Below are 26,648 nucleotides of genomic sequence, written 5' to 3' on the forward strand. Positions count from 1 at the left end.
ATTAATACTGGATAGTAAGTCCAAGTATAGACCATTTTTATTCTTGAACAACAAGAAATATATTGTACAAACATTATTTTTATAACATAATGCAATATAATACTAAAGGCTGTTGGAGTGTACTTTGGAATTAAGATGCAAATCATCTTTGTGTTGTTCATTCTTTTCAATTTAAAATTAACAACATTGTCCAGAAGACATTGTTCGAAATATATATAGTTTGGTTGTAGGCAGTAAACTGTTATAAAGTAAAAGAGACTCGTAAAATCGCTAGAAAATAAATGACTAGTCACTGGCTGTATATAAACTCTGGCTAAAGTATAGAGATTCAATTTGTGGATTTCTCTTAATAGTAGTACTGATATACTATGATATGAACTTTAGGTAACACAAGCGCGGTTTCAATGCGTTTTTCCTTAACTGTACATACATTGCTCCAGTAAGCATAGATAGTCTAATATTCGGAATTGTCCTTCTCAGTTTCTTTTAAATTATTCAAAGCTTTCTGAACAAGAGCATCTAAATTTTTGGGCAATGTCAATTGCGCCACTTCATTGTTACTTTCAGCACAATTTTCTGTAACAGCATTACTTACCGTACGTGTGTTATTCCCTTTATCATCAGTAGATTCCAATTGAGATTGGGATGTATTAACACACTCATCAAAGTCTTCATGACCTAGAAGTTACGTTTCACAAATAATCTTTTACAATATTTATTTGTAATGGAAAAGAAATATACCTATTATATCCACATCTGAACCAGCATATCCTTCCAATAGTTTCATTGTAGGAGATTGTACTGCATTGTCCAGCTCGCATATTCTCAATGCTAGTATTCTATTAAATGAAAATTTTAAACATACAATATTTTTAACTATTTTTAAGTAGTAGATAAATCGAACACTGAAGAAGGTGATGTACTAACTTGTTAGCTTTTTTTTGATGCACTAAAGCAAGTGTTTTATCATTCAATGCTTCTAGTAAAGCAGCACACAAGCAGCGTAAGTCAGACATTGCAGCAGCAGATCGTTGAGGTGGAATTTGTGAACCTTGATGCAGCAGTTGCTCAACTAATGATTTTAATTATTTATTTATTAATCGCATTTTTGGAAGAAAGTGCACATTCTTGCAATAGTCATAACAAACCTTGTTTATGAGTCATTACTGTTCCCGCAGCTGAATTTCCACCTAACTTGATAGTACCCTTTATCCTTTTACTATCCAGCATGCTCTATAAATGTTATTTTACCATCACCAGTCCAGTTACACTGTTATTTTTATACTTTTCTCACTATTATTCCATAAAACTAATGGTTACTAGAAACTATACTGTACATAATATCAAGAGAGCTGTTACCTTATACTTTGAAAGGGATTGTCGAGCAAGCTCTTTTTCTTCAAGTAATTGTTGGAGTCTCTCCTGCAAATATCTAAAAATCATAAAATAATAATGTTATGAAACGATTTTTAATTTTTCTATCCTGCCATAATATACCTATTTTCATTGATAAGAGCATCTAGATCCACTGGTTTCGAAGCACTCAGAGCTTTGGATAATTCATGATTCAGCCTATGCGCCTTGCATTTGAATGCATCACGTTCTATTTCTAGTTCATGTTTTTCATCCAAGAGAGTCTGAAGATCTGTTTGCAACTGGGCACACTAAAGAAAAATAAAGATGATTAGACTAAGACCTCTATATTATGCATTATCTGATAATAATATTGTAAATCCATTCGACCTTAATGTTCAATTTTTCTAGCTGTTCTATCATCTCTTCTCTTTGATGTGCTGCAGGTACATTCTGTACTTCTTGCTGATCTCCAGATGTACGATTGCTTGTTCTAAGCACTTTAATATCTCCTTGTGCATCACCTAGCTTTTGCCTCAAGGTTTCAACTTGCAATCTTAGGCATTTATTCTGTTCTCTAGTTTCAATTAACAGATCCTGTGTTCTGAAGTTCTCATCTAAATTGTACAATCTATAAACAATTTACAAATACATAAAAATGTATGCTTTCTAACGTTAGAATATTTATGTATGATGTACTTAATTCTTATACATTGGAAAAACAATAGCAAAACATACTATGATCATCCCTTTCTGTTTTTAGTGATAAATTAAGCTTACCCATTTAATTCTCTTGCCTCTGATGTTTGTTGCCTCAAATGTAAAAAGCGCTCTTGAATTTGTTCAGCCATTAACTTAAATTGATCACGTTGTACCCGACATTGATCTAATTCTTGACTTAAGACAATAAGAGCGTCGGTTTTTAATTGCAACTTTCGTGTTAAAGCAGCATTCTATAAACAATATTAATGTAAGTATCTCAACAATTTATAAGTTAAATATTACCTACCTCTGAACTACTGTTACTTGAAAATCCATTCTGCTCCTTAAAATTCATAGATCTTTGTCTTCCTCCAGATGAGTTTGCCATTGATATAATTATAAGATATATAAAATTCTTTACAATATACAAATAATTGAGAAGCCAATCTTAAATTTGACAATTCTGACAGAACAGCAATTCTCTATATCCGAACATAGAAAATCACCATCAAAGTAGAACATATATAAATAATTCAAAGTAATATTTGCTCAATGTCCCTTTACGAAAATCTTCATAAATAATATTGGATCTCAATAAGATTGCGATAAAAAAAATTTTGCAAGGAAAATTATTTAACCAGAGCTAAAACAGGTGTGAAGTCGGCCGACTAATAATGACTTTAAATGTTTGCTCCCATTATTGTTTGTTCGTTGTTTGTTGATCATTGTTGAAACGACAGACTTTCCGTAACATTTTTAAATCACTGCGCTTGCTCCAGATGGTAACCAATCAAAGGTGGACACAGTTGGTGACGCGTCGACGCCGAAATAAAACTTGGACGATGAAAATCGGCTCATTGGTAATTTCCCTAGTCATCTCTCATTTAACACTTCTAAGAATATAAAACACTGATAAACGATCATTATAATCATATAGCCTGTCTTCACTTCTTAGTGTATAACGATAATTTTAATTTAGAATAAAATGAGTACCTATGACTACGTTTACACGGCGGTCTTAAACTGATTCAGTTAATACTGATCTGAAAGAAATGACCAATCCCAAACAGTCGTTACAAGTAGAAATGTCTATGATGTTTCTATTCGTTTAGAGCAGGGGGTCGATTGGGTACGTCAAATGTGAAACTATGAAAAGCGAATAGCTGTTAGCCAATCGCGTATTAGTTTCAAAAGAAGATAAGCACAACGATTGGCTAACAGCTATGATTAACTAAAACGGTTTAAGCCACTGTGTTTCATTAGTATGTTCATGTTCAAGGGGTGCCAGAGTACAAATGGCGGGAATTAGATACACTGTTATTCTTGGATTTCTTTGAAGAAAAGCAACTAATTTACAATAGTATCTATTTCATCATTAATGAAAGACTGCTTACCATAATGACTGTATACAGCCTGAATACTCATTGATTACTGTCAGCTGGCCAATAATGGCTTATACGAGTGTCTATGGAATATATTAGATACAATTATCTGTTGTGTGGTTGTTTACAATTCATACTAACCTTTACGTAATTATTTAAGTATTATTTTTAATATTCAATATGGGAAAAATTGTGCAAATTACGTGGCCTACTGAATACATAGAACTTAAGGTATGTATCGTAACGTAGTGTTTTGTATCTTTATCTAATATTTATGGTTGCAGAGGCAATAATGGATTTCTATTTGCTTTGTTTTTGTTTTATAGAGAATCGAGGATTTATTACAGTGTGGAATTTGTTACGAATATATAGAAACATCAGTTATGACACCATGCTCTCATAATTGTAAATTTTTTAAATTATCTTGTCTATGATTATTAAGATATATTGTAGCAATAATTATATATGTGTTTTCAGATTGCTCTCTGTGCATTAGAAAGTATTTACATTATAAAACACAATGTCCTACTTGTTGTGAGCAAACTTATGAAAAGGACTTACATACAAATAGGATATTAGATGAAGTCATAAGTAATTTTTTGATAATTAGAGAAAACTTAGCTAGGTGTGTTCCTGGAGCTATCGTGCAGAGCATACCAAATTTGATCACTAGTTCTCCACCAATAAGACCAGCACGTAGCAATCATTCTGTTAGGACTCCAAAAAAATTGCATACAGATGATGGTACTGTGCATGAAAACTTTACTCCCAATTCAAACAGCAAAACTCCATCTATGAGTACTCCAAAAAAAAGTATTACCAGTCCTGGCACAAGTGGAATGTCCAAAATAGCTTCATACTTTACACCTAAGAGTAGAAAGACTGTGCAACCGGTGGACATGGTGGACATTAGAAAGGAATCTTCTTGTCCTGTTTGTAAAGTTGAAGTTTCTTCACAACATATAAATAAACATCTTGATGCTTGTTTGAAAAGAGATGCCATGACTGATGAATCGAGAGTCAGGTAAAATTTGTACTTGAATTTTATTAGAAATTGCATTATTTAAGGGATATGTTGCTAATTTATTTCAGTATTAAACAAAAACGCAAACCTTTACCAAAATTGGTGTTTAATGTCATGAAGGACGTAGAACTGAGAAAAAAGATGAGGGAATATGGTCTGCCAAGCCAGGGTGATAGAAAAACTTTAGAGACGCGATTTCAAAGATACTCCACTCTTTACAATGCAGAATGCGATAAGGAAGTACCTAGATCAGTTGTAGAATTGATCAAACAATGCACAGAAGAAGAAGCTCTTGAGAAAAAGATGCAAAAGGCAGCTCTTACCGGAAATGTAAATATTACTAATTATAATGCTTACTATCAATAATTAATTTTGATTCATATTTTCAAATTTAAAAATTTGGTTCGTATTCAAATGTATCTTTGCTCACCTGTGTGCATTTTCAGAGGTTACAAGTCTCTAGGAAGGCTGACGAACAGAGCAATGAGGAAGCCAGAAAAAAATATTGTACGTTCTATCAGTAATCTGTGATTATTGTATTTAATAATGTGCTAATATTTTTCTTACAGTGGACGCCAATAAGACCAATTTTCAAGAGCTAATCCAGAATATTAAAGATCGACGAAATCCAAAGAAACCTGTAAGAAGATCCATTTTACCTCCAAGTGAGAAACAAGACTCTGTTGTAACGTCCATAAAAAAGGATCCTACTGAGGACGATAGTTCCAATGCCGCCAATGAAAGTGAAGAAAGCAATCTTCATTACCATTTGAATCATGAAGAATTTGCCTTCCAAGACAATGATTCGAACACTTCATGTCCATTACAGTGGTACACCGGTGATGATCCTATGAGATTCGTTATGACCGAATTAAATTCTGATGCCTCGCCAGATAAAAGCAGTTCCTGTTCAAAGTTTCAATTGAATCAATTGAATTCATCACCGGCTGATGAACAGCATTCGCCTAAAGTAAAGACAGAAGGATTCGCGGATGAGGATGATTCAATTGTAAATGGAAATATTCGTAATACAAATACAAGTATTTCACAGAATACGACGAATGAAATATATGTAGCAAATCCCAAAAGTGGTTCGTCTTCACATTCGCCGGAAGTGGTTACAACGCGTGATAATATCAAGAGCGGGAAAAGAATTACAAATAAGCGTGTGAAATTGTGCTCCAATGATCGTGTAAAATCATCAAGTACAAACTCTGTTAATACAATTTTAAAAAACAGGTCAATTTTAGAACAAGAGCAGCGAAAAATGGAAAGCATGAACTTGGCAATGAGTATTGCCCAGGACTTCTTATCTGACCTGTCGACTAGCGATAGTACTGATGATGGTGCGTAATGACATTATTTAGAACTTTTAGAAATCTTTAATTTCGAAAAGTTCTGTTTACTGCATGCAAAAATGTTATTTTACTATAAGTACAATATCTTTATTGTGATTATTAGGTAAGCTGTTCTTTATTTTCACGTCTGTTTTTTTTTCGTTAATATAATAAAGTCTATTCGTTTATAACAGTGACTCTCATGTACCATGTATAGTAGGATGGTATGGATTTTTCGATTTCTTCTAACAATGGAATATTTTGCTTTTACAGAGTCCATAAATTTGAAAACAAGACGGAAGTCGAAGGAACGTGCAAGTAGCAGTACCTTGCAAGTTCCTTCAAAATCGGGCAAAGAGAATTCTAAATCTTCTACTGACGAAAATTGCGTTGTTCGTCGACCGACTAGAAAAAGAAATCGCATTTCCGGTTTAGAGAACGGAGACACTGTAAATTCTACAAGAATCGGTGTAAAATCGAAGAAAGTTCTCGATGAACAGAATATAAATCAAACTAAGGAAGTGCTTGAGGATGATTCAGAGATTGTTATAGATAAGAATAAATCGAAATCTAAAAAGGTCACTCAAAAACGAGCGATATCTACCATGAATAAATCTGAAAATCCACCAAAGAGACCAACGCGCAAATGCACCAATAAAACATGAAGTTCTTAATGACTCATTTAATATATTGTAAAAATAAATATACGATATTAAGTGAACGTAGTTCGCGAACAGAAATTAGGTAATCAAGTAGCCATCCAATGCTATATTTATCACTATGATGAAATTGTAAAAATAAAAATAAATATGCACATTGATTGAGAAAAAAACTACAAATATAATAAAGGAGCTAACTTTTTTAATATAATGCTCACACGCTGCTATTAGTAATCATAATAGGATACCTTTTCAATATGGAAATACAAACATACGAGATCAATTTATCAAAGACATTTAATTTTATTGAATACATTACAACATTGCAGTCACACAGGGAATCAACAATGACAAAATTGTCAATGACGCAGTCATTAGCGTCTTTCTCATAAATTAGGGGTTTTCAAGTTTTATAACAGGCATTAATAATAATTTAATAGTCTTAATGGAACATTAAAATAATTGTCTTTGATATAACTTACATATTACTTTGGTATCATTTATCTAGGTCAAAGTTTGTGTGTTTTCCGTATATATATATAATATATATTTATGTTAGAACTAACGTTCATTAAAGGTCTGAAAGTACTAACATCCTAAAAGAGCTAACTATCACATTCATTAATCATTATTCCTCAAGATAATTCTTATTTAGGCTAATTTTATTTTGATTTGATTTTGAGTTGTCGCTCGCGATTGTTACTGTTTCGCAGAATACCGTGCTAATTCCACCACGCATGTGCAAACGTATCAATGAATTCCTTTAATATCTATCCTGCGATATTGTACTTTGTATACTTGCCATTGTACAACGTCGACATGGATATATGGCCAGAATCCAATAATGTTACTATAAAAAATTCAGTAATTACAGAACGTTATGGAGGTCAAAACGTGCGATGAAAATGTTCTACTTTCAATTTCACCTATAACTACATTATGAATTTCAATATCTTGCCTATTTACGCAAAAAGATAATATACAGGATATAACATTTAAATACGATGGACATTATTTATTAAAGGCGGATTTCCAATCTACCCGACTTTCCGGTCGTCAAGCGACACCATTGAAAGCAGTGCTGATTATGTTCACCATAAACTCAGCGATATGTTCAATTAATTCAGATCTTATTACGCGCCCTATGATTCATTGATAAATAAGATACAAAAACAATAAGCGCGCGATTGTTCGTATATTTATAAAAAAAAGGTTCGTCGTGCGGTTAGATTTCACTTTAGACTTACATACATCGTTACGTGCTGGGAACAAATTTTATCGTAGGTCTTTGTATTATATACAATTTTTTTTGATTGACTATTTGATTATTGAGTTCGTCCCTATACGCCTTATACAATGGAGTATTATTATTGTACATCTTGATCGAAGAGTCAGAATAGGATTGACAGTAAGAAAACGGCACAGAATCGATAGTAAATAAATCATTTGAGTAAAACGCATTGATTATTCAATTACTGTCTCATGTAGCGATACCAACATTTGACACGGTGCTACACGCGGCAGTGTACATAGTTATAATCGATTAATTCAATTTTTATTACTTCATTATATCGATCGTCGTCTAAATGCATTTAGATGATGGAACCAATATAATTATCACGACGGAGTGGTCATTAATTTCTCTTCACTATAAAAATTTCTAATGAATTCCCGTTAAAGTCGTAGATCGAATGTACAAGCTCTGCCGTATGAAAGAAATGATTAAATGTCGACTAGATAGCAGTTGGCAAAATAATCACCAGAGCGCAGTCCTCATATAGAATATACATTAAAAATTGGCATATTCCTTGTATCTTAATACAGCAGACATTTTATTATTATCATTAACTTCGTTAATCCCGTTGACATCACGTTGCATTCTCGCACTTGTTTCGCCGCATGACCGTGATCCCAATGGAGCCCCGTATTTTGCGTAATAAGTCTATTATCTCGGAAGTTGACATGTGCTCGACGCTCTCGTCGTTTACCTGGTGAAACAAAAGAGAACATGACGGTCACAGGTGCCAGCTAATTGCAGCCCTCACTGCAGCAGCTGCAAATGTATCATCAGGACAAACAGTACAGTATACTGGTTGCCCTCGATTCACTTGTATATTATTTAAAAATATTTAATTCAGATAAATTAACGCACCATGATTAACACGTCACCCTGTTTCAGTCTTCCATCCTTGGCTGCTACACTATCAGCATGGACTACCGATATCACTGTACGATTTCCTTCGGGTTGCAAACTGAATCCCAAACGGCTGTTCCATCCACGTGTCAATTCGACCATGAACACCTTTGACAGACGAGGACAATGGTCAGGATACAATTTGGAACGCAGAGATACTCGAACTCGTGATAAATGGTCTCTCTGATGACCCGACAGGACTGGAAGTTCTGAACTGAAGTAGAATCGACATACCTGATTCTCTTGTTCGTGTGCACTACTAGTCGTGGATGGTTCCTCGGTACTCTTGTCAGCCTCATCCTCATACTTTACATCCTCTCCGACGCTGTCACTCGGCGTGAACATTACTCCCTTCCACTTGAGCAGACCTTTACTACCGGCCGGATCTTCAGTACCCAAAACTTTGCCTAAATAGTGTAGAGCAACTGACGTTAGGCTGGCACCGTGACAATATTACTGATATATGGATAAGAACGTTATCGGCGTGAAGTCTAGTAGTATGGCAGTCATATAACGTATTTTTTTAGATAAGAGCTAAGCATATCGTCAGGATCATTCTATATCTCTGATATATACATTATCCGATAGCCTTGGTATTAAGGTAATCGTAATCGGCTGAATAGAAAATTTAATGTCACTCAATGCGAACGTTCAAAGTTTAATAGAATCAGGTAAATAAGTAATTCAAGCACTACGATCAATTGCACGTTACATATAATCTGTAACGTAGTAGCACAGGCATCGATCGAGCCTCTAAACGAGTTGGAATGTCCAGATTGCTCCCTCTGGGTAAATCAAGCGGAACACTTCTGCAATTGAGCATCCCTCATGCCGTTTTCCATCTTACTACGACGTAATTAGATTTCAGATTCAATGGGCATACATTAAAATGTACGAATAAGTGGGTAGAGATCTTAGCCAGTGTAACTTCCGTTAGAACGATCTGACAAACCTGGAATATCCTGATCGCTAGAGTGAGCAGCCTTGTTCTTGGCACTGTTCTCATTGCTACCACAAGCAGGATTGGCACTTTGATAGGCAGGATTCTTGTAGCTGAAGGCGGTGCTGGTGCTGCTGGTGGACGAGAGTACGGGTGGCATGGAGGCTGGTTCCGAGGGTAAATTAGTATCCTGCTCGTCACTGGACAAAGCCGGCACGTCCCTGGTCAAGTCATCGTAGTCGCATTCGGTTGCTAAATTGGAATCGGTCTCGGTAACGACCACTGGTCCAGTGTACTCCGAGTCGGAGTCGAGGCTGAATTGGAAGTGCGGTTTACCCTGGGCCGCGGATAGGTCCAAGAACTTTGGTCTTGGAGGTTTCGACTCGCCAGAGTCGCAGACATCGTAAAGAGGCGGAGGATCAATTATATCCGTAACAGGAGTATTCGGCTGAGAATTCGTTATTTGAGTCTTTATCGAGCATTGGTCAGAGTCCGAGGTGTCGACCTGGGTTGTGGTGGACATCTGCGTCACGTAATACTTCTGAGGATTTCCAGCTGTGAAAAATGAACACAGTGTGATTTTCTTTATCGTTATACCGTATTAATAGACCAAAAAAAATATCAAGGTCGATACTTCTATTCGTGAATATCTCTTACAGACAGAACCTTATGTGGAATCTGTATTTATGGCACGATACCATGAATCATCGACCACGTTAGTCAGTGCAAAGCTAACGTTATATGTGTATACACATTCTGCGAGTTAACATCCGCGAATGGAATAAATAATAACAGGACGAAGGTACTGTACCTTGCTCGTTTTCAGCAGTGGGTGTCCTAGTGGCTGGTCTACGTAATCTCCTGGGAGAGCTACAAGAGGCCCCAGGCGACTGTCGACAACTCGATCCGCTTGAAGTTCCTGGCGACAGTTTGCGCACAGCCAAGTCACACAGCATGTCAACAGCTTCTTGCCTGAAAATATTTCCATGTATTTCAACCTGTCTAGGGTATATTGATATTTTGGTCAGGATCTAAGACTTTGTGTTTCCAATTGAAATTCGACAAATGACCAAAGTCAAGTAGACAGGGAACAATGTGTGCGCAATTTCTCGGAAAGTTTAGATGCAATTTTCGAGGCAATCACTTTGAAACTGAACGACCAAGTAGGTGGTCTCACGAAGGCTCACTCGCCTTGGCTTAAAATGGAGATACCACGTGGGCTAGGAAGAGAGACCCAAAGTGTCAAATGTGCCTGGTTAAATATTGTTGTGGTATCGAGACCCTAAGCACATAAAAGAAGTGACATCAATGGTAGTTTGAAACGTGGTAAAACTATTTTCACTGGTTGACACCAAACGGTTCGTTGTTTTCAGCGGAATGATAAATCAGCGCGTTATTCAGACGGGCGACAGCGAATGAAATTTGAATGAAGCAGCCGACTGTGAAGCGAACGGGCCGCTGGGCCGTGAACAGACTAGACTGCGAATTAATGAAAGGCGTCGAGGCGAGTGATGTCACATTGCAGCCCCGACGCTCTTTCGCTCCCACACTTTCAATTACTATTATTGAGAGCACTTTTGTCGAAAAATATGCTTGGACATACACGCGTAACGCCTCCTGCCCTGAAACAAGGAAGTACTGACCCAATGACTCCGTCATAAATCCTAAGAAGCACCCCGCGTGCTATCCTACCCAGCTTCCAATTAAGTATAATCGTCCAGTCAAAAATACATTAATCATACAATCAAACGGATCGATAATTGGTATTATTCGATTGCTTAATGAATCTTCATTACCTCAAACTGGTACGCGGTGGACGTAGGGGATGATCTGGTTCCGTAGGGGAGAGTGCTGAAACGGGTGTCTGAGCAAGATCACGATAAAGACGTAGTCTGACCCTTGGTCCACATTGTCTCAGCAGAGCAACAGCTTCCTCGTGACTCATGGGGGATAATGGGGCACCATCCACAGCGACAATCTTATCTCCAGGTTGAATTCTACCGTCGCTCAGGGCAGGTTCTCGGACGAGTGCTCTGACGTAATGTCCCAAAGCACTGCTGTCAGCTTTCCTCAGAGTGAATCCCAGACTGCCGGCGACCTTAGTCATCTCGATATCGAATTCCTGGAAAATTGACTCCTTGACAAGACCATTTACCTTCACCGCCCTTTGTTCGAGCACGCGTTCAATCCGCGACGGATGCGCAAGGTGTGCACGATGGCGGAACGCCAGGACGTAAATCAGGATGCGCCTTCATGACGAGAGACGACGCTTAGCGGAAGGACAAACTTGCAGGAAACTCCGGGGAATGTTTCGCGTCTCCTGCATATTGATCCTTACTAAGAAACCGGCACTGATCTTCCATTTACTTAATAGAACGCACTTGAGCTCCGCGTACAATGAACTTCAAGTACTCGAAATAATTTGCTTTTCGTGGTACGAGTATCCCAATGAATACGTTTCCGTGCTAACCTCAAAATTTGAAAAGCAACTATTCGTCGTGACGGACCGACAACTCACCCCGCAAGGTTCTATCTGCAAAGGTGGCAACGGATTGAGTATACGTAAGGGCGGAGGCGGCTCTCGACGTGCAGGCGGCGGCGGAGGTGCACCAGGAGGCGTAATCGTCGCGTCCCCGGGTGGACGGCACACCACTAGCTCCACGGTGCTGGGCGTCGTTCTTAGAACTTCCAGAGCCTCCTGCAACAAGTAGCACGAGAAGTAAGATCAGCTGCTTGGCTGTTGGCAGCATCATCGCTGTACTCTTATCGTGTACCCAAGGGTATACTCTGGCACTATAGGGCTTGGAGATAATGTCTCTTTGACCAGTCGGTACCAAGTTGCATTATGCTAATGACATGGAAATCTCCAACACCCGTGGGAGGATACGTCTTCCTTAGTATCGGAATGCACGTGTAAGCAGCGTGTACTACGGAGGACACTGAAATGGCTCGAACGTATCCCTCTGGCAGGAGTTATCTTCGACGCGTTATATAAATTTACACTGTGGGATAATTATGTGTTATTAATTCTACCACGAGCCCAAGAGAAACAATAGAAGCAACCAGTAGGAAATTACAAGGGGAAACAACATTTGTTGAAGCCACCTACCTACCGGGTAGGCATTACTTACGTAGTTGGTCAGTCCTGTCAGTGGTATCCCATTGGCAGCAAGGAGGATATCACCAGGCTGCAGTTTGTTCGAAAGTGCAGCCGGCTGCTGAGGAAACAGTCTTTTAACCCTCACAGGACCGGCCGTACCACCACCGGAGACACTTAGGCCAAGTCCTCGACTGCTTTTCTGCAGCGTCACGCGGAAGGTACTTTCTGAAATTGTAAAAATATAATTATACATCAACGAGTCAATTCTGCTCTATTTTTATTCAGATACCGTGATGGGTCTTAGCGATAGTTTTAGTGATTTACGGAAAAAGAGGCATCGCACAAAAATTAAGGGATGATATCGATGGACCGGTCATTGTCGAGGAAACTTTCGAGCGCTGCTTCCTATTGATTTCAACTACTTCAATGAGTCCTTCGAAGCGAATGAGAAAAGAGTTATTCGTGATAACTCTTCGAGTAAAATTTATCTTTTGCACTGAACCTTCAAGACGAGGCGTGCCGGGTGGAATTCGTAGGAGCTGGGGGTAGGTGTTCCCAGACAGAAAGTACAAATATTCCTAGAGGATGGTATTCCTGAGATTCTAGGAATGCTATCTCCATTTAGAAGTCGAAACGAAGAATCCTGCCGACCAGGAAGAAGGCGAGGAAGAGAGGGAGAAGATACGCCGGGGATTTAGCTAATTGATTATCGGACGTAAAAGCCGTGGAATTCCACGAGTTACGTATAAAGGACACCGCCAGCTGCATATTTGATATTACTAGGCGCGTGAAGTCAGCCGTAAATCCATTTGGGTTATAACATATTTCGCGTTACGTTCGGTTCTACTCGCGCGTGTATTTTTACTTCTCATGAATATATTTACTTCCGTATTATTTTTATGCATAAATATACGCAGGTAAAGGGTATGTATAGGAAATGTTTCAAAAAGCTAGGTAACAAAGTTATACCACGTTTTTATGATACGTAACCAACCCTTGTAGTTCGGAGGTATACTGGAAATTCAATTTTACATGTATCCAAACCATGAACAATGGGCTATATGAGTGTCGTTCATGCTCGTCAGATGTCGAGTCGGACGAACTGACGTATTTCAATGGGATTATTAAATTATTGCGCAATTAAAAAATTGTCAATGTAAAAGAAAGGGGGACTCACGTATTCCGTCATTATCGAGCTGAGATACTTTTTGAATTTCCCGCCCAACGGCGCTACTGCGACACACTGGCAATTTCATTAATTTCACGGATGTAATTGTATCGATTGTCAGTCCGGTGTAATGAGCGGCATAGTTTCGTAGTAATTAATTTTCCGACGTAACGCGTTAAACTTAACGGAAGCAGTTAAATGCCCGTGACGTAGACGAACGAGTATTCTTTACGCTTAATGAGTAGAGCAATTTGAATAATTCACGGGGCTTAAAGAGAAAAAGAGTGCGAACTGGCGGCACTAATAATTAAAAGTTCATACTGCCTCTTGGCGGGCATTCCATTGTACCGGAAGTTACCAGCTGACGCGTAAATTTGAACTCGTAAACGAGTCGAATATAATATCTGAATTCGTAATGTTTATAGAGCTTGCACCGAGTAACGTGGCAGAAGCGTGAAAAAAAAAAAATAAAATTTCAAATTAAAGTAATTTAAAGAAGCTTTCAATGTGGCCACGGCTACCGGCCTTGCTAATTCGACTAGAGCGCCAATTAATATTCGAAAGCACGGCTTCGACTCGAACTTGAGGCCCTTCTTTTTGTGACTCCTGGACTATCTATTATCTGCGCTCATATTAATTCACGTGAGTCAGCGGATTACAAGGTAGGTTATGCATAGCATAATGCAGCTTCAGCATGCACGGTGTAGCCCGTTACGGGAGCCATTACAAGATAACCCAGGTGAAGGTATATATGGCCCTGCAACATGGATTTCCATAAGGTTAACAAAGCTCTCTGGAAATTCAAGACTCAAATACCCTCCCCACGTGTGATGCTGTGACGTCAAAAGAATTTTACATAAAGTAAAACAAAAGTTACACGTTCGTCCGTGAAACAAACACTTGCTATGACTTATTTCATTATGTTATAGCTACGCGATGCCCTCAATTTGGCTTTTATAGTTATTGCAAGTGGGTTGCTGATAGTTTGAAAATTTCACGAGTCTGTTTCGAATGGCGCTGTCTGCACCAAATGCCGCATTACGAATGCACTGTAGCATTCGTAGCATACCGAATGCAGTGTGCAGCAGCAACAACAACAAAAAATGCACCGAGCATCAGTTACAGACTCTGTGAATTTGTAGCGTCACATGGGAGACCCATAGAGATGTACAAAGGTCGTCGGCCCAGGCAGTACAGCTGCGAACGTAGCTGCGGAAGGTTTTCGGGTAAAGCGAAGAAATTATTGCGAGCTACCGGTAGGTTCGATATAACTTTTAATACGGTTAAGAGGAATTCTCGTTTTCCATTGAGCAACTCGTTAACGAGTGGGTCCAATGGATTTCGAGGAAAGTGTGAACAATGCAAGTCGTCAATCGTTTCCAGGCGACGTGGCAAGTGTATGTACACAATAATAATTGTTTTCCGACATTATCGATTTTCCAGCTCCCTCAACCAATATTGGCCCGTAGTGCAATGCTCGTTGCAGATAACCACAAGGATGCATATAGTATTCGTTTCTATTTGAATCATACCGCGGCTCTTCCACAGCTTCCGTTTTCACGTTTATTGAAATTTCCTCAGCCACGATAGGTGATACCGATATAAAATACTGTAAGCTGAATCTGGCCAACAACGAGACTTTCGGTAAACACGGTTACCCAGTAATTGGTTGACCTATTTTTTTTTTTTGGAAATTCCAACAGTAAAAGTCCTAAAATGCAAATTTCTCGACGTTCAAAGAAAAAATATTAAATAGTCCACCGAGTATTTATCTTTCGTAATTTCACATTGCGAGATAATAGAACAGCGTTCGAACCCATTATTAGCAATCGATATCGTTACAAAGATACAAAAATATTGGATTACGTCAAGCGAGATATCAAACCCGAGGAAGATTGTTTGAATTTATTGTATCTTATCTCATTTCCTCTATCAGCATATCTTTTCCCTTTCCTCTTCGTGACTCAATCAGGCGAAACGGCAATTGAGAGCTATTTCACAAGAAATAACCATTGGTCTTGTCTCTCTGTGCCTTTTAATTCTTCTAACATCTATAGCGGCCATATTCTACGACGATTTCGTCACACGGGGATATGAATATTCCAAGTGAAATAATAATTATAAAATCAACATAAAGATGCCGTTGAATTCTCAAAGCTATAAATACCCTTTTTATATTCACGCTCTAGTAAGCATCTCTCTATTTAATTACAAATTGCATCAGCTCGTTAACGAAAGCTTAATAACAGGTTCAGGCAGAGTTCAAGGTTCAAGAGAACGAGGGAAAGCCAAGAATTGATTTTCGTCGTGACCAAAAGTAACATTTAAGCTACTGTGGTATCGCTCCGTTAAGTATCCAAAGTCCAGATTTGTAATAGCTCGACAATATCGAAGTGGACACCGTCGGACCGTAATTGAGACAAAGAAAAATTAAAACCAACTTCTGCTGGCTTGTACCCAATTTTTTGTCCCTTTTCCCTTCATTCATCCATCCTACATTTTTGTTCTCCGCTCCTAACCATCCAACCTTGAACGCCACCCCAGAATCTCAGCTTAATTGCTCGCTCAATTCTTTGCACTAACGATGGCATTCTGTGCCCCGTTATCGACCGATGAAGAATACGTCTCGCGAAACGTAACGGTACCTTTTAAATACTTATTCATCCATAATTCACAGAGCCAAGATCCTGAATTACGATTGCTCGCACCTTCGACAATGGCTTGACTTTATTTATATCCACGGCTTCGTATCGCACGTACCTACACGTATACGCGGTACATGAACTTTGCCCAGTCAACTTGCGGGATAAAACCTCTCGGCCTCGAGTTCGGCCAGGTTGATCGAACGTTCGCTGCAAGTATACCCAGAGCGCAGCCTTATTCTTACCTTGCGAACGTGAGAGGACGAGAACTTGAACGAACCGCGTTACGGAAGCTCTCGTCTAGTTCCGGTTAGATTCCCAGAGCCGGAAACTATTTCGATTCGTTCAAACTACACGGAGCGATTCTCTGGGGATTCGCGCGACTATCCACGTACGTGCCCGGTAACGGTCGAATCGGTTCGTACGTATAAGAGATACCCTAGGCCAAACTCCTGTATACGTGGATCGATGAAATTGTGTAATTTCTTTTTTTTTTGAAAAATCCGAAAAAATCCGATCGATTAAATAAACCAGGCAATAAAGTCCATATACTTTTTTGGTTACGGTACGAATGACTCATTGGCTCCTTGTTCAATTTCGAAATCCTGACATCTCGAAATTCACGTAGACGAGTAATCGCTCCATTAAGGGTAGTCGGGCTCCGACCCAAACTCCATTTCCAGACCCGATCCCGAACCTATCCCTTGCAGGAAGGAAGGAACCCTCCCGGCAAGGAGGAAACCATTGTTTCCGCGAACGCCAGATTTAATTTGCCATTCCAGCCCGAGCATCGTTCATCGATCAAGCATGATAATTTTAGCTCCTAATCATTCCAGGCAATTGGTTCCTCGTAGATCGTTCGTAGATCTAATTGATAATCGTGTCATGGTTAATTACTGAGACGAGAGGGAACCGCGAATGCCAAAATACGAATTACTCCATAAATTACAAGTCAGGATGAGTCGATAGGCTTAGTCATTAGCCGAAAATCAGTGATATTCAATGTTCATAAAAATGACGAATGGCCCGAATAATTTTCAAAATATTTTTTTACTTGGTCGAGCATCCGAACTCGTCAGCGCGGTACAAGAGAAATGGTATAATGCGAAAAAGGGGGTATGTTAAATAAGGGACATGTAATGTATGCCGAAGGGACTTACTAGGTGTAACCCTAATACAGAATTTCAAGCCGAGCAGCATAATTATTGTTCTCTCGCCTACGTAGCTCGGTTGAGTAAATGAAAGCCTGAGGCTTTTAAGGGATTTTCAGCAGCACTTAAACCCTCGTTCAAATCCTACCAATCTACGGCTGTTAATGAAATACGTTGAACCCTCTTTGTTTTATAGCAGTAAATATTACAGGCTCGATCGTTCATTGAATTTTTCTTTCGTACGGAGCAATGAAGAATATGTACTGTATATATATATATATATATATTTTTTACGCGAGTATAATTACTCATGACAGACTCTGTCCTAATGCGCGTAACATACGTTATACGAGAGTATCCTTTTTGTAGGGTATTATCCAATTACCAGGGGTAGTAGTCAAGTCACACCCCTAAGACTGTTCTTTCCGGCGCACGTTTCCTCGGGGTATATGTTATCCCTGATCGCGAGGGATGATCTTAATAGCTAAGATAGATCATATACAATATATATAACACGCGGTACATATCTAAATGTATGCAATACCTATCGCTATTGCATCAATGAAATTTCTGGGGTAGAATAGGTTAAATTCCATTGTTCTACGGTGTTTCGAGATTACAGCATAAAGAGCTTAAATATTAATTGATTTTCATTAGACTTTGTCATCGGCGTGGTTAATCCGTGTTATCGATCCGTATGACGTACGTGCATAAATTCTCGCTGAATACAAATGCATCAGGGACGTATATGTTTACTGAAATACGATTATTGGAAATATAAAATTCATGATTTTGACATTGTATAATTAATCGACACCAATTGAATGTATTTCAATCGATAAATTAACGCTGTTACGCTCGCTACTATTTTTCAAGAAAATATTTTCTTCTCAAAATGCGAAAACGCGACTATATATATACACGTTTCTCCATAAAACTTTGCCCATCCCTCCGTCTGGCGGAATTTCGATCCGATTAGGCGAAAAGTCAAATTTAAAAGAAATTCAGAGATAATAATAAAAATTTTGGAATTATTCAAATTTTCAGTTTCATGAAAAAATATTACCACCTTGTGCTAAATAACTTATCGATCTCTCATCACTGTGTTTGAGTATCGAACACCGGATCTCACCATTTAATTCAAACGGAGCAGCACAAAGGGCTCTAATTATCACAGGTCACGATTAGCCGCTATGTCTAACTTCCCCTTGGCAAAGGACTGACACTGCTCAGAAACCAACAGTGCTTATCCACGTGATATTACCCATCGAGCTGCGAATCGCTTTGTGAGGAACGCCAAATCAAATCGATCAATGGTGTTATGAAATATCGATAAAATTTAATGAACAAAATTTATTTATTAAAATAACTCACCCTCGGATATACTCTCAATAGGATAGGAGGTTCCTGAGGTATTATTGATTCCCAATCGACTAACATTCAATATCCCACTCAGGTCTTTGAAAAGCTAGTATAATGCGTGTACTACGAACTTTAATTACTTGAGGAAACTTTGACGAGCCTGGATGCTGTTTTCACGAGATACAATTAACCAACATCCTGTGATGCAGCATAGAACCGCGCAAGATGCATTTTGCGATACTACGTAACACGTGCTCCGAGTATAACTAATAATTTTACAGTCACTTAAAACCTGTGCTAGCACTCACTAGCACAAGTAACTTTAATTGCAACGAACGACGATAAATAGCATCCAGTATATACGCTTAGACGTGTTCAACGATAATTAACCTTATTAATTAACAAAGTTGATACTTCAATCAGAATCGTGAAATAATTCGAGCGATGCGTCACGGGCGTTGCATTCGATAGAGGTATACTTGGATTTGGATCCTTGCGCAATTACCAACCACACCGTGCTCAATCTACGTCTACTTCAGTGCATAAAGGGCACTAATTGCAGGATCCTACCTTGATTAACCGTATAATTTGCCATCTATCTGGTTAAAGAGAATTCGATGTGACGTAATGGTCCAATGGTAGTAGGTATAATATATACGTATATATATAGATAGTCAGAAAGGCTCGACGGGCAGGGGCGTAGAAAAAGGGTGAAAATTCAAAATAAGCTACTGACTTATTAAGACGCATCGCATTCTCATATGTAAACTCCACGTGATAAATCTCACCAATGGAATCGAAGTGGTGGAATTTTGGCGGTGGCGGTATAGTGTGCGAATAGCGCTTATGGCACAGCGGTCGCACGGTAGTTGCGGCTTCCGAGTACGGTTGCTACTGTTATACATAGATTAGAGCGCCTGATAATTCTGTAAACCTCGACCGGGAAAGACAAAACAGATTTCGCTGAGTAATAATTAAAAGGTTGATGAGCAGAGTGTCCGCTACACCCATGATATCATAGATATGAAAATGAGCCTCAAGTTAAAGTAAACAAAAGAAATCAAAAGCGAAGTATATATATTTTTTTCCAAGAGTACCAATATTATGCAAGATTATACTTGGAGAAAAAAAGGAGCAGACAGGGAAAAAGTTTTTTAAAAAATGCCTAAAACATTCCAGGGGCGGAATAACAACTGTTGAGAGTCTGCGGTGTCCCACGTATATATATGTAAAATATCGAGGGTATACAGGGTTTCCATTTCAAAATTCAAGCGTTAATGAAACACATCCCGTTTGGCAAATTACAATTTTCTCCCAAGATATGAGTAGGGTCTAGTGTCCTATACGTATATATCACAATGAGGAATGATACGATAGAGATTTTTTGTATCTCTTCCCTTATTACTCTGCGCCACGAACCGATACTCCAAATCTCAGAGTATCTACCTAGGTCAAGGTCAACCGTCCAACTGCCGCTCAGGATGTAGAACGAATGGGAAGGTTTTGAGACAGGACACTCGAACTCAGTCTCCGTAGGGGTAGAGAGTCATAAGTTAACCCGGATGGGTTGTAATTCACCATACCACCCTGAAATATACGTATCTCCTTGTATTAACTGGTTTGCCATCTTAGATCGTTCAGTCACTCGCCCCTCCTGAGACAGTGGGTGATTCACAGCCCTTAAGAAAAATCGACAAGGTTAAACGTACCTTCCGCGTTAAGGCAGACAGTCACGGTAACTTGAACTTCCCCAGGAACGTGAATACCGGGGGGCTTAATCGAGATAGCCGTTAAATAACGCGTGTCTTTCATAATTTTCCCATTAAGGGTCTTACCTTAGTCACTCTAAATTGCATGCTTTTATGTACACTGCTACTTATAGTATGATTAACTATACATATACAGAGCAGATACATTATACACATAACGTAATATTACGGTATTCATTAAACTCGCACGGTCAGTCTAACGGAAAGGCTTTTTCTATATATATATATATATATATATATATATAAATAGAATCTAAGAAAGTGCTAAGCGTGAAGAGGCTCTTATATGGGGTTTGGTCAAGGGGTGTTGAGCTTTGATAACACTAGAGGCTGGCACATCGACTATGAATTACCAGGGTGCAGCTAGGCTACCTGAGTGGCCGAGAGCGGATTTCCGGTGGCTGTGCTACTATACGGGGTTTCTCTCGTGCGATAACAAATTTTCCAAGAAGAGAAAAAAAACAAAAAGAAATTGCCCGGACGCCCATAATTTACCCAGTGACGTACACGGGGCGTTTCGTTAACGTGCAAATCGAATATTTCGGCGGTGTAGGTAATACTTGGGGAGATAATAACGGAGATGATAATGGGAGCGCTCTCGTCCATGCACGTAATTACATACACGTATATAATCCAGGCTACTTCACGAGGCACTCAATCTTCCAGTATGCATAGACAGACCGGAACTTCGCGAGCATGCCCGATTGCAAACGGTGCCCTAAGGTTCGTTTATACGTGGCAAGTCGAGTAGATATACCCAGGATGATACCTTGGATTATTATCGCTTTATGGTTCTTGTCTCTGGTCCCCGCCCTTTCTTTGTATCTCCGCGATATTACGAGCGCCGTTCCGTTTCGCCGGAAGTTCCTCGCCGAGGAAACGAGGTAGCTCATTTGAATATCGCGCCAGTAGATTCTGATTTCCTATTGCAGGGTATATAAAACCGCGGCCGACGTTCCTCGGATCGAGAGGCACGAGCTTTGCACTTGTGGAGCTGACTGTACATACCTGACACTAGTAGGAAGCTGATTGGATTCCACGGCAAATGCCGTCTTTTCATTGGGATTGATGTACGGGGTGTCAATAAAATTAAGGGTACACATATAAATTGTGCTCTAACATTATCCAACGATGTCTATACGATTTTTGAAACTTTTGGACTTTCCGATTTGCCGAAGCAGCTTACGTACGTGGAACCGAGATATGTCTCTTGGCACGAGGAAGGGTAGCTGAGATCAGATGATAAATCTTGGAGCTCCTCGCGAGTTCCGTGCAATACTAGATATACTTTGGACGTCCCAAGTCTCCACAGGGTCAGGCGTAGGTGTTTCATTCATGTCGGTTTCGCCGTCCGATTTTACAAGACGGTCTGTAAGTTACGTACTGGCTTTTAAGGAAACACACGTTACCTTCTTTCGCTGTACGGCAAATACAGCGAGGGATGAAACTATCCGAGAAGAACCATTTACTTTTTGTATGTAAGAGACAGAGTGACGATTTACCTGCATGATTATTAGAATTGAAAAGAGTAGATCGGCCAGTATGGGGGAAACTGTGGTTACGTAAGCCGCTGATGAAAGGGTGCCAACAAGAATGTGTTTCATCGGCATCCAGACATAGGGTGCGTCTAGCATATTATGGTTCTGGGTTAGAAACCCTGTTAAACGTGGACGCTTTCAACCGTCGCTTCGTACAAAACGCGCAGGAAGACCCTTCGCACACGTTTTACATGGGACTAATAGGAATCGTCGCCATAATCGGTTTATGAGCGAGGGATTCTTTTGAAAAATCATAATAATACGATTATACCCAATACGTTACTCGTATACGATAAAAACAATAATTAATTCCTATTATACGAACAGAATATATTTCTACAGTGAAATTGGATGAAATCACAGGGTTGGATCGATTTTGAAAATTTTGAATATCATTCGCAAAATATAGGGAAAACGAAGGATAGTTTGTTTTTGCACATAAAAAAAAAAAAAAAAAAAATTCAATACGTCTTCCGCATCAGACGAATAATGTACCAGAGCAAAGGAGGAACGGAAGCTCAAGTCCGATTGTTACGCGTCATTCTATGCTCTTCTTTTATAACACACTCGTGCTTTGTTCGAAGCCCTCGCAGACTCAATGGCACATATAGCACATTAATTCTGGACGACGGGCTCCTCGCTAACAATAAGAAAAACTCAAGCAGGCAATATTTCAAAACTCGCGAAGAGTGAAGGACGTCGACGGGGAATTTCTGGCAGAGATCGTTCGCTGAATAAATCGTTGGGAGGGTTGATCGTTCCTAGGAAAAAAAAGTGTGACTCGGTACGAAGAAGACACGTATAATACAAGCATCCGTCTATAGATCGACTATATATGAAATACAGGTATACGCCTATAGACTCTTCCGGCATAAAATTGGCAAAGACTGCAAAGGGTCCTTTACGACGACTGTGTTGACGTCAGTGCCCATCGGGTACTCATCGTACACTATATACAGTATACACTCGTCCAAAAGCTTCCCGGCGAGAGAAAGTAACTGTACAATTCCAAAAGTTTCCAAGCGACGTCAGAAACACGTATGGAGCAACGAGGAGCATCCCGACCAGAAGCTCGGAGCAATCTGGCGGTATAAGAATGAGAGTGACGTTTTCATAGAAAATTGTACAGGAGTGCCCAGGAGCTTTCAAGCGCAAGCCCGAGGACAATATTCGTCGGGTAGGAAGTGTTGAGATTTTTTTTTTTTTTTTTTAATATCCGTATTACGAATCCCTGACTATATTTACAGAAAATCGTAAATCGTACCGCGACGAATGACTGAGGTTAGATTCGACGAAGGCGTCGAACTCGTCTTTGGATTTAGGCCGTTGACACGTGGAAGTGAGGGGTAAAAAAGAAATCAAGAGACTTTTCCTCGATAAATCCGATCGCCCAGGAAATGGGATTACCGAGAGAGTGATGAGGGCTTTAACTCGGCTCTTAGCTGTTAGAAACCAAGGTGGAATGTAGGGTACCCAAAAGTTCCGTTAGCCAGAGAGCGAGAGAGAGAAAGACTTTCTCCTTTGGCCAGAGGCGCTTGAAAAGCTCATAAAGAGATGTCGGAACGTGGCCAAAAGAATAGAATATAAAAAATATGGAATGTTCCAGCAGGAAAATAAGTCAGGACTGGAGGATACTGTGAGTGGGGTATATCATGACACTTCCCCTTGTAGCTGTAACGGTAGTCGAGCGGATGGTCGGTACCCGATACAAGGCACGTGAGACTTCGCGAAAGGATCCCACTGTTTTGATGGCAGGCCAAGATGAGAGGTCTGACAAGATAATGTTTTTCTCAAGAATTGCGCGACCGAGTAACAACTGTGAAATCGCCGCAGACAGCAGAGGATCGAACTACTGGGGAGTCCCTACGAATCCCTCGGCTGGTAACTACTTCCGGTGAGACGTCGGAGGACCAGAGGCACTTCGAAAGCGCGATATTCGACGATACGAACAATGGATGCTGGGCTGCGAGAGATGCATACCGAAGTGCCCTAGTTCGGAATTAAGGGACGGAAGTGTCTGCGCTACTGTAGGGCCGGAACGAAGATCGATAGCGCATTCTTGAGTTGGAATACTTACAACGTCAGCCTGTACGGAAGGGAACATCCGGAGCCACGAGACTCTTCTATGTTCTCCAAGTGCGTTTCGGAGGCGCGGGAGAGAGAGAGAAAAAAGAGGAAATGTCGAGGGCATGGATCAATGGGGGGAATACATCGGCAACCCGGGCTGAATCCCGTGGGATTGGCTTAACAGGGTTGAGGGACAGGTTCGCATCCTGGGTATACCTTCATCCCTTCCGATCCTGTGTACCTACTATCTACGATAGCTACACGAATAGCCTCTGATAAATCCCAAGGACTCTTCTTAATTCCTTGAACTTTCTGGGTAAGTTTGTATATACATTTACTATATATATATATATATATATATATATATATATGTTATACACGTGTTACGTATATGGATCCATATCCCCCCGTACGGTAGGTACTTTGGGCTAGTCCGTCATATTTTACGTGCTCGTCCTTTATAACGAGACTTTTCGTACTTAACGGCTTACCGACTGGGAAATATAGGTAAGCATGGTACCGGCAAGGAACGTTTGAGAAGGGATAGAAATCTATAAGGTATATCTATATACATAATGGCATTGGTGTGCTCAGACTAAACAGTCCCGAAATAAATTTTCAGATATACATATATGCAATACAATGTACATAAATTTTCTTCGAGTAACGGACAATTCGAAAACTGGGTCAATCGTTTCCCGTTTATAACTTTTAATCTACTTAGTCGACTCTTCTCTCCTCTCGTTTGCTTGGCAAAGCTCGAAGCGATTCGCGGTCGAGAAACGTTAATCGCATTTCGGAAGGACGTTAACCAGCATTCCGAGGATCCCCTGCCACGAAGATCCCCTTTAAGGATCCAGCAGCGAACTATAGCCCCGCGGGAAGCATTAATCCTGGAAAGATTTTACGCATGGCGAAACACGCGTTGCCCGAGAGACCTGTAGGGCGGCTGGGTAGTCGCTCTTCCTGTACTCCCTAGAATTCCTAGGGTCCCTAGGGTCCCCGTCGCTCGGCATATTTCAATGTGTTGTTTGCCTTCGCAGGACGTCAAATGCAAACAGGGCCTTACGTAAAGGTGCCGCCCCGCTTTGCCAGGTACGCAGCCCGAAAACCATCGCAAAGGGAGTTCCTCCTCTCTGTTCTTGCAGGCTAATATCGACGTAGGTACCAGAACGTTCCCCGGGATCCCTCGGCTAGCGTACACGTCCGGTGCGTGCTTTTGGCAGAGGGTGAACGGATTCATCCTGAGAGTCAAGATTCGATACAAACAAGACTGCTGGGTGAAGTGAAAGGTCAAAGTGCAAAGGGTATAGGATTACCTACCCGTACTTCCTATCTGCGAGGTTCAATAAGGTTTTGCTGGACTTTCGTGGGTGAATAAGACGGTAACGACTCACTCGTCAAACTTCGACGTTCAGGAACGATTAAGCCAAGTTAGAGCCATACCGGAAGTCTGCTCCCAAGCACTGAAGCTATTACTAGGATCAAATTTGCATAGTTCCGAAGCGTGCGGACCATCGGATCTCGTGAACCCTTGCAGCATCCCTATACCAAAGCCGTGGGGAATACCTCGCGGAAGATTTCAATCGGAAAGATAATCTCTTGAATTATCGATGCAGGTGTAAGTGAATATATCGATTATACAACACTATCGATATATCTCGATGCAAAAACAATTATGTTTGATATATCGATATTTCCCTTCTTTTTTTGTTTTATGTATTCCCCATGCATTGTCAATCAATCGGAACTGAAGTGATTTCGCCGTCGCGAGAATGCGACTTCGGTAAAATATCGTCCGACGTCCAGATTGACAGTGGCGCGACGGAAGTATTCTGGATTCGTGGGAATACTGAAATTGCGATGCATACCAAATTAGACAGAGACGCATGCATGCACGCACGGGACGATTGATATACGGTGCACACGCTTTCGCGAAATCACTTTGCCCAGGAGGTCCATTCGGCAAAGGAAATCTTGCCGAGTGGAGGAAACGAATGTCGATAGTCTTGCTGAGTTTGCGGGAAAAAAAAAATTTATACTGTTATTTATTGCCTTCGATATAAGGTTCGGAGTAGCGAATGGTGTGCAATTTCACGCGGTACTGTTGGTAACTAATTGCTTGACCATTTTGGACATTTTTTTTTTATTCAGCCCGTTCAACGACTGCTCCAATTTTTTATACTCGAGTGGAATATTTAGGTTTTTTTTTTTTTTTTTTTTTTTTTTTTTTTTTTTTTTTTTTTTTTTTTTTTTTTTT

General features: G+C 39.9%; 3 protein-coding genes across 6 annotated transcripts in view; 1 reads left to right on the plus strand and 2 right to left on the minus strand.

The window, feature by feature from the left end:
• Positions 1-19: 19 nt before the first annotated feature.
• LOC107265062 (coiled-coil domain-containing protein 149) lies at positions 20-3,082 on the minus strand. Of its 2 annotated transcripts, none has more exons than XM_015734057.2 (9): positions 2,363-3,082; positions 2,134-2,306; positions 1,744-1,984; positions 1,498-1,664; positions 1,360-1,432; positions 1,149-1,233; positions 928-1,072; positions 742-839; positions 20-669 (listed from the first exon to the last, which is right to left on the minus strand). In XM_015734057.2, exons 1-9 carry the CDS (start codon positions 2,441-2,443, stop codon positions 455-457), a joined length of 1,278 nt encoding a protein of 425 aa, XP_015589543.1. In that variant the 5' UTR covers positions 2,444-3,082; the 3' UTR covers positions 20-454. The 2 variants fall into 2 exon arrangements, with proteins under 2 accessions (XP_015589543.1, XP_015589542.1); XM_015734056.2 differs by having other exon boundaries at positions 20-678; positions 2,363-3,075.
• A 237-nt stretch (positions 3,083-3,319) lies between these two features.
• Positions 3,320-6,694, plus strand: LOC107265053 (E3 ubiquitin-protein ligase RAD18-like). The gene is made up of 7 exons (XM_015734037.2): positions 3,320-3,668; positions 3,764-3,842; positions 3,915-4,461; positions 4,530-4,791; positions 4,908-4,968; positions 5,031-5,807; positions 6,072-6,694. Exons 1-7 carry the CDS (start codon positions 3,618-3,620, stop codon positions 6,461-6,463), a joined length of 2,169 nt encoding a protein of 722 aa, XP_015589523.1. The 5' UTR covers positions 3,320-3,617; the 3' UTR covers positions 6,464-6,694.
• Positions 6,695-6,739: 45 nt separating this feature from the next.
• The window catches only part of LOC107265049, a 76,473-nt gene continuing 56,564 nt past the window's right edge, over positions 6,740-26,648 (minus strand). For 2 of the 3 annotated variants that reach the window (XM_015734025.2, XM_015734024.2), the window contains 8 exons: positions 12,723-12,916; positions 12,110-12,289; positions 11,388-11,713; positions 10,403-10,563; positions 9,604-10,146; positions 8,886-9,058; positions 8,610-8,759; positions 6,740-8,445 (listed from right to left, as the gene is read on the minus strand). In XM_015734025.2, coding sequence (XP_015589511.1) covers positions 8,326-8,445; positions 8,610-8,759; positions 8,886-9,058; positions 9,604-10,146; positions 10,403-10,563; positions 11,388-11,713; positions 12,110-12,289; positions 12,723-12,916 — 1,847 coding nt within the window. In that variant the 3' untranslated portion in view covers positions 6,740-8,325. The remainder of the gene's footprint in view (positions 8,446-8,609; positions 8,760-8,885; positions 9,059-9,603; positions 10,147-10,402; positions 10,564-11,387; positions 11,714-12,109; positions 12,290-12,722; positions 12,917-26,648) is intronic. The other variant, XM_015734027.2, reaches the window with a different exon arrangement.

This window comes from Cephus cinctus, unplaced genomic scaffold (genome assembly GCF_000341935.2).
Source record: "Cephus cinctus unplaced genomic scaffold, Ccin1 Ccin1_scaffold0215, whole genome shotgun sequence".
Taxonomy (NCBI): Eukaryota; Metazoa; Arthropoda; class Insecta; order Hymenoptera; family Cephidae; genus Cephus; species Cephus cinctus.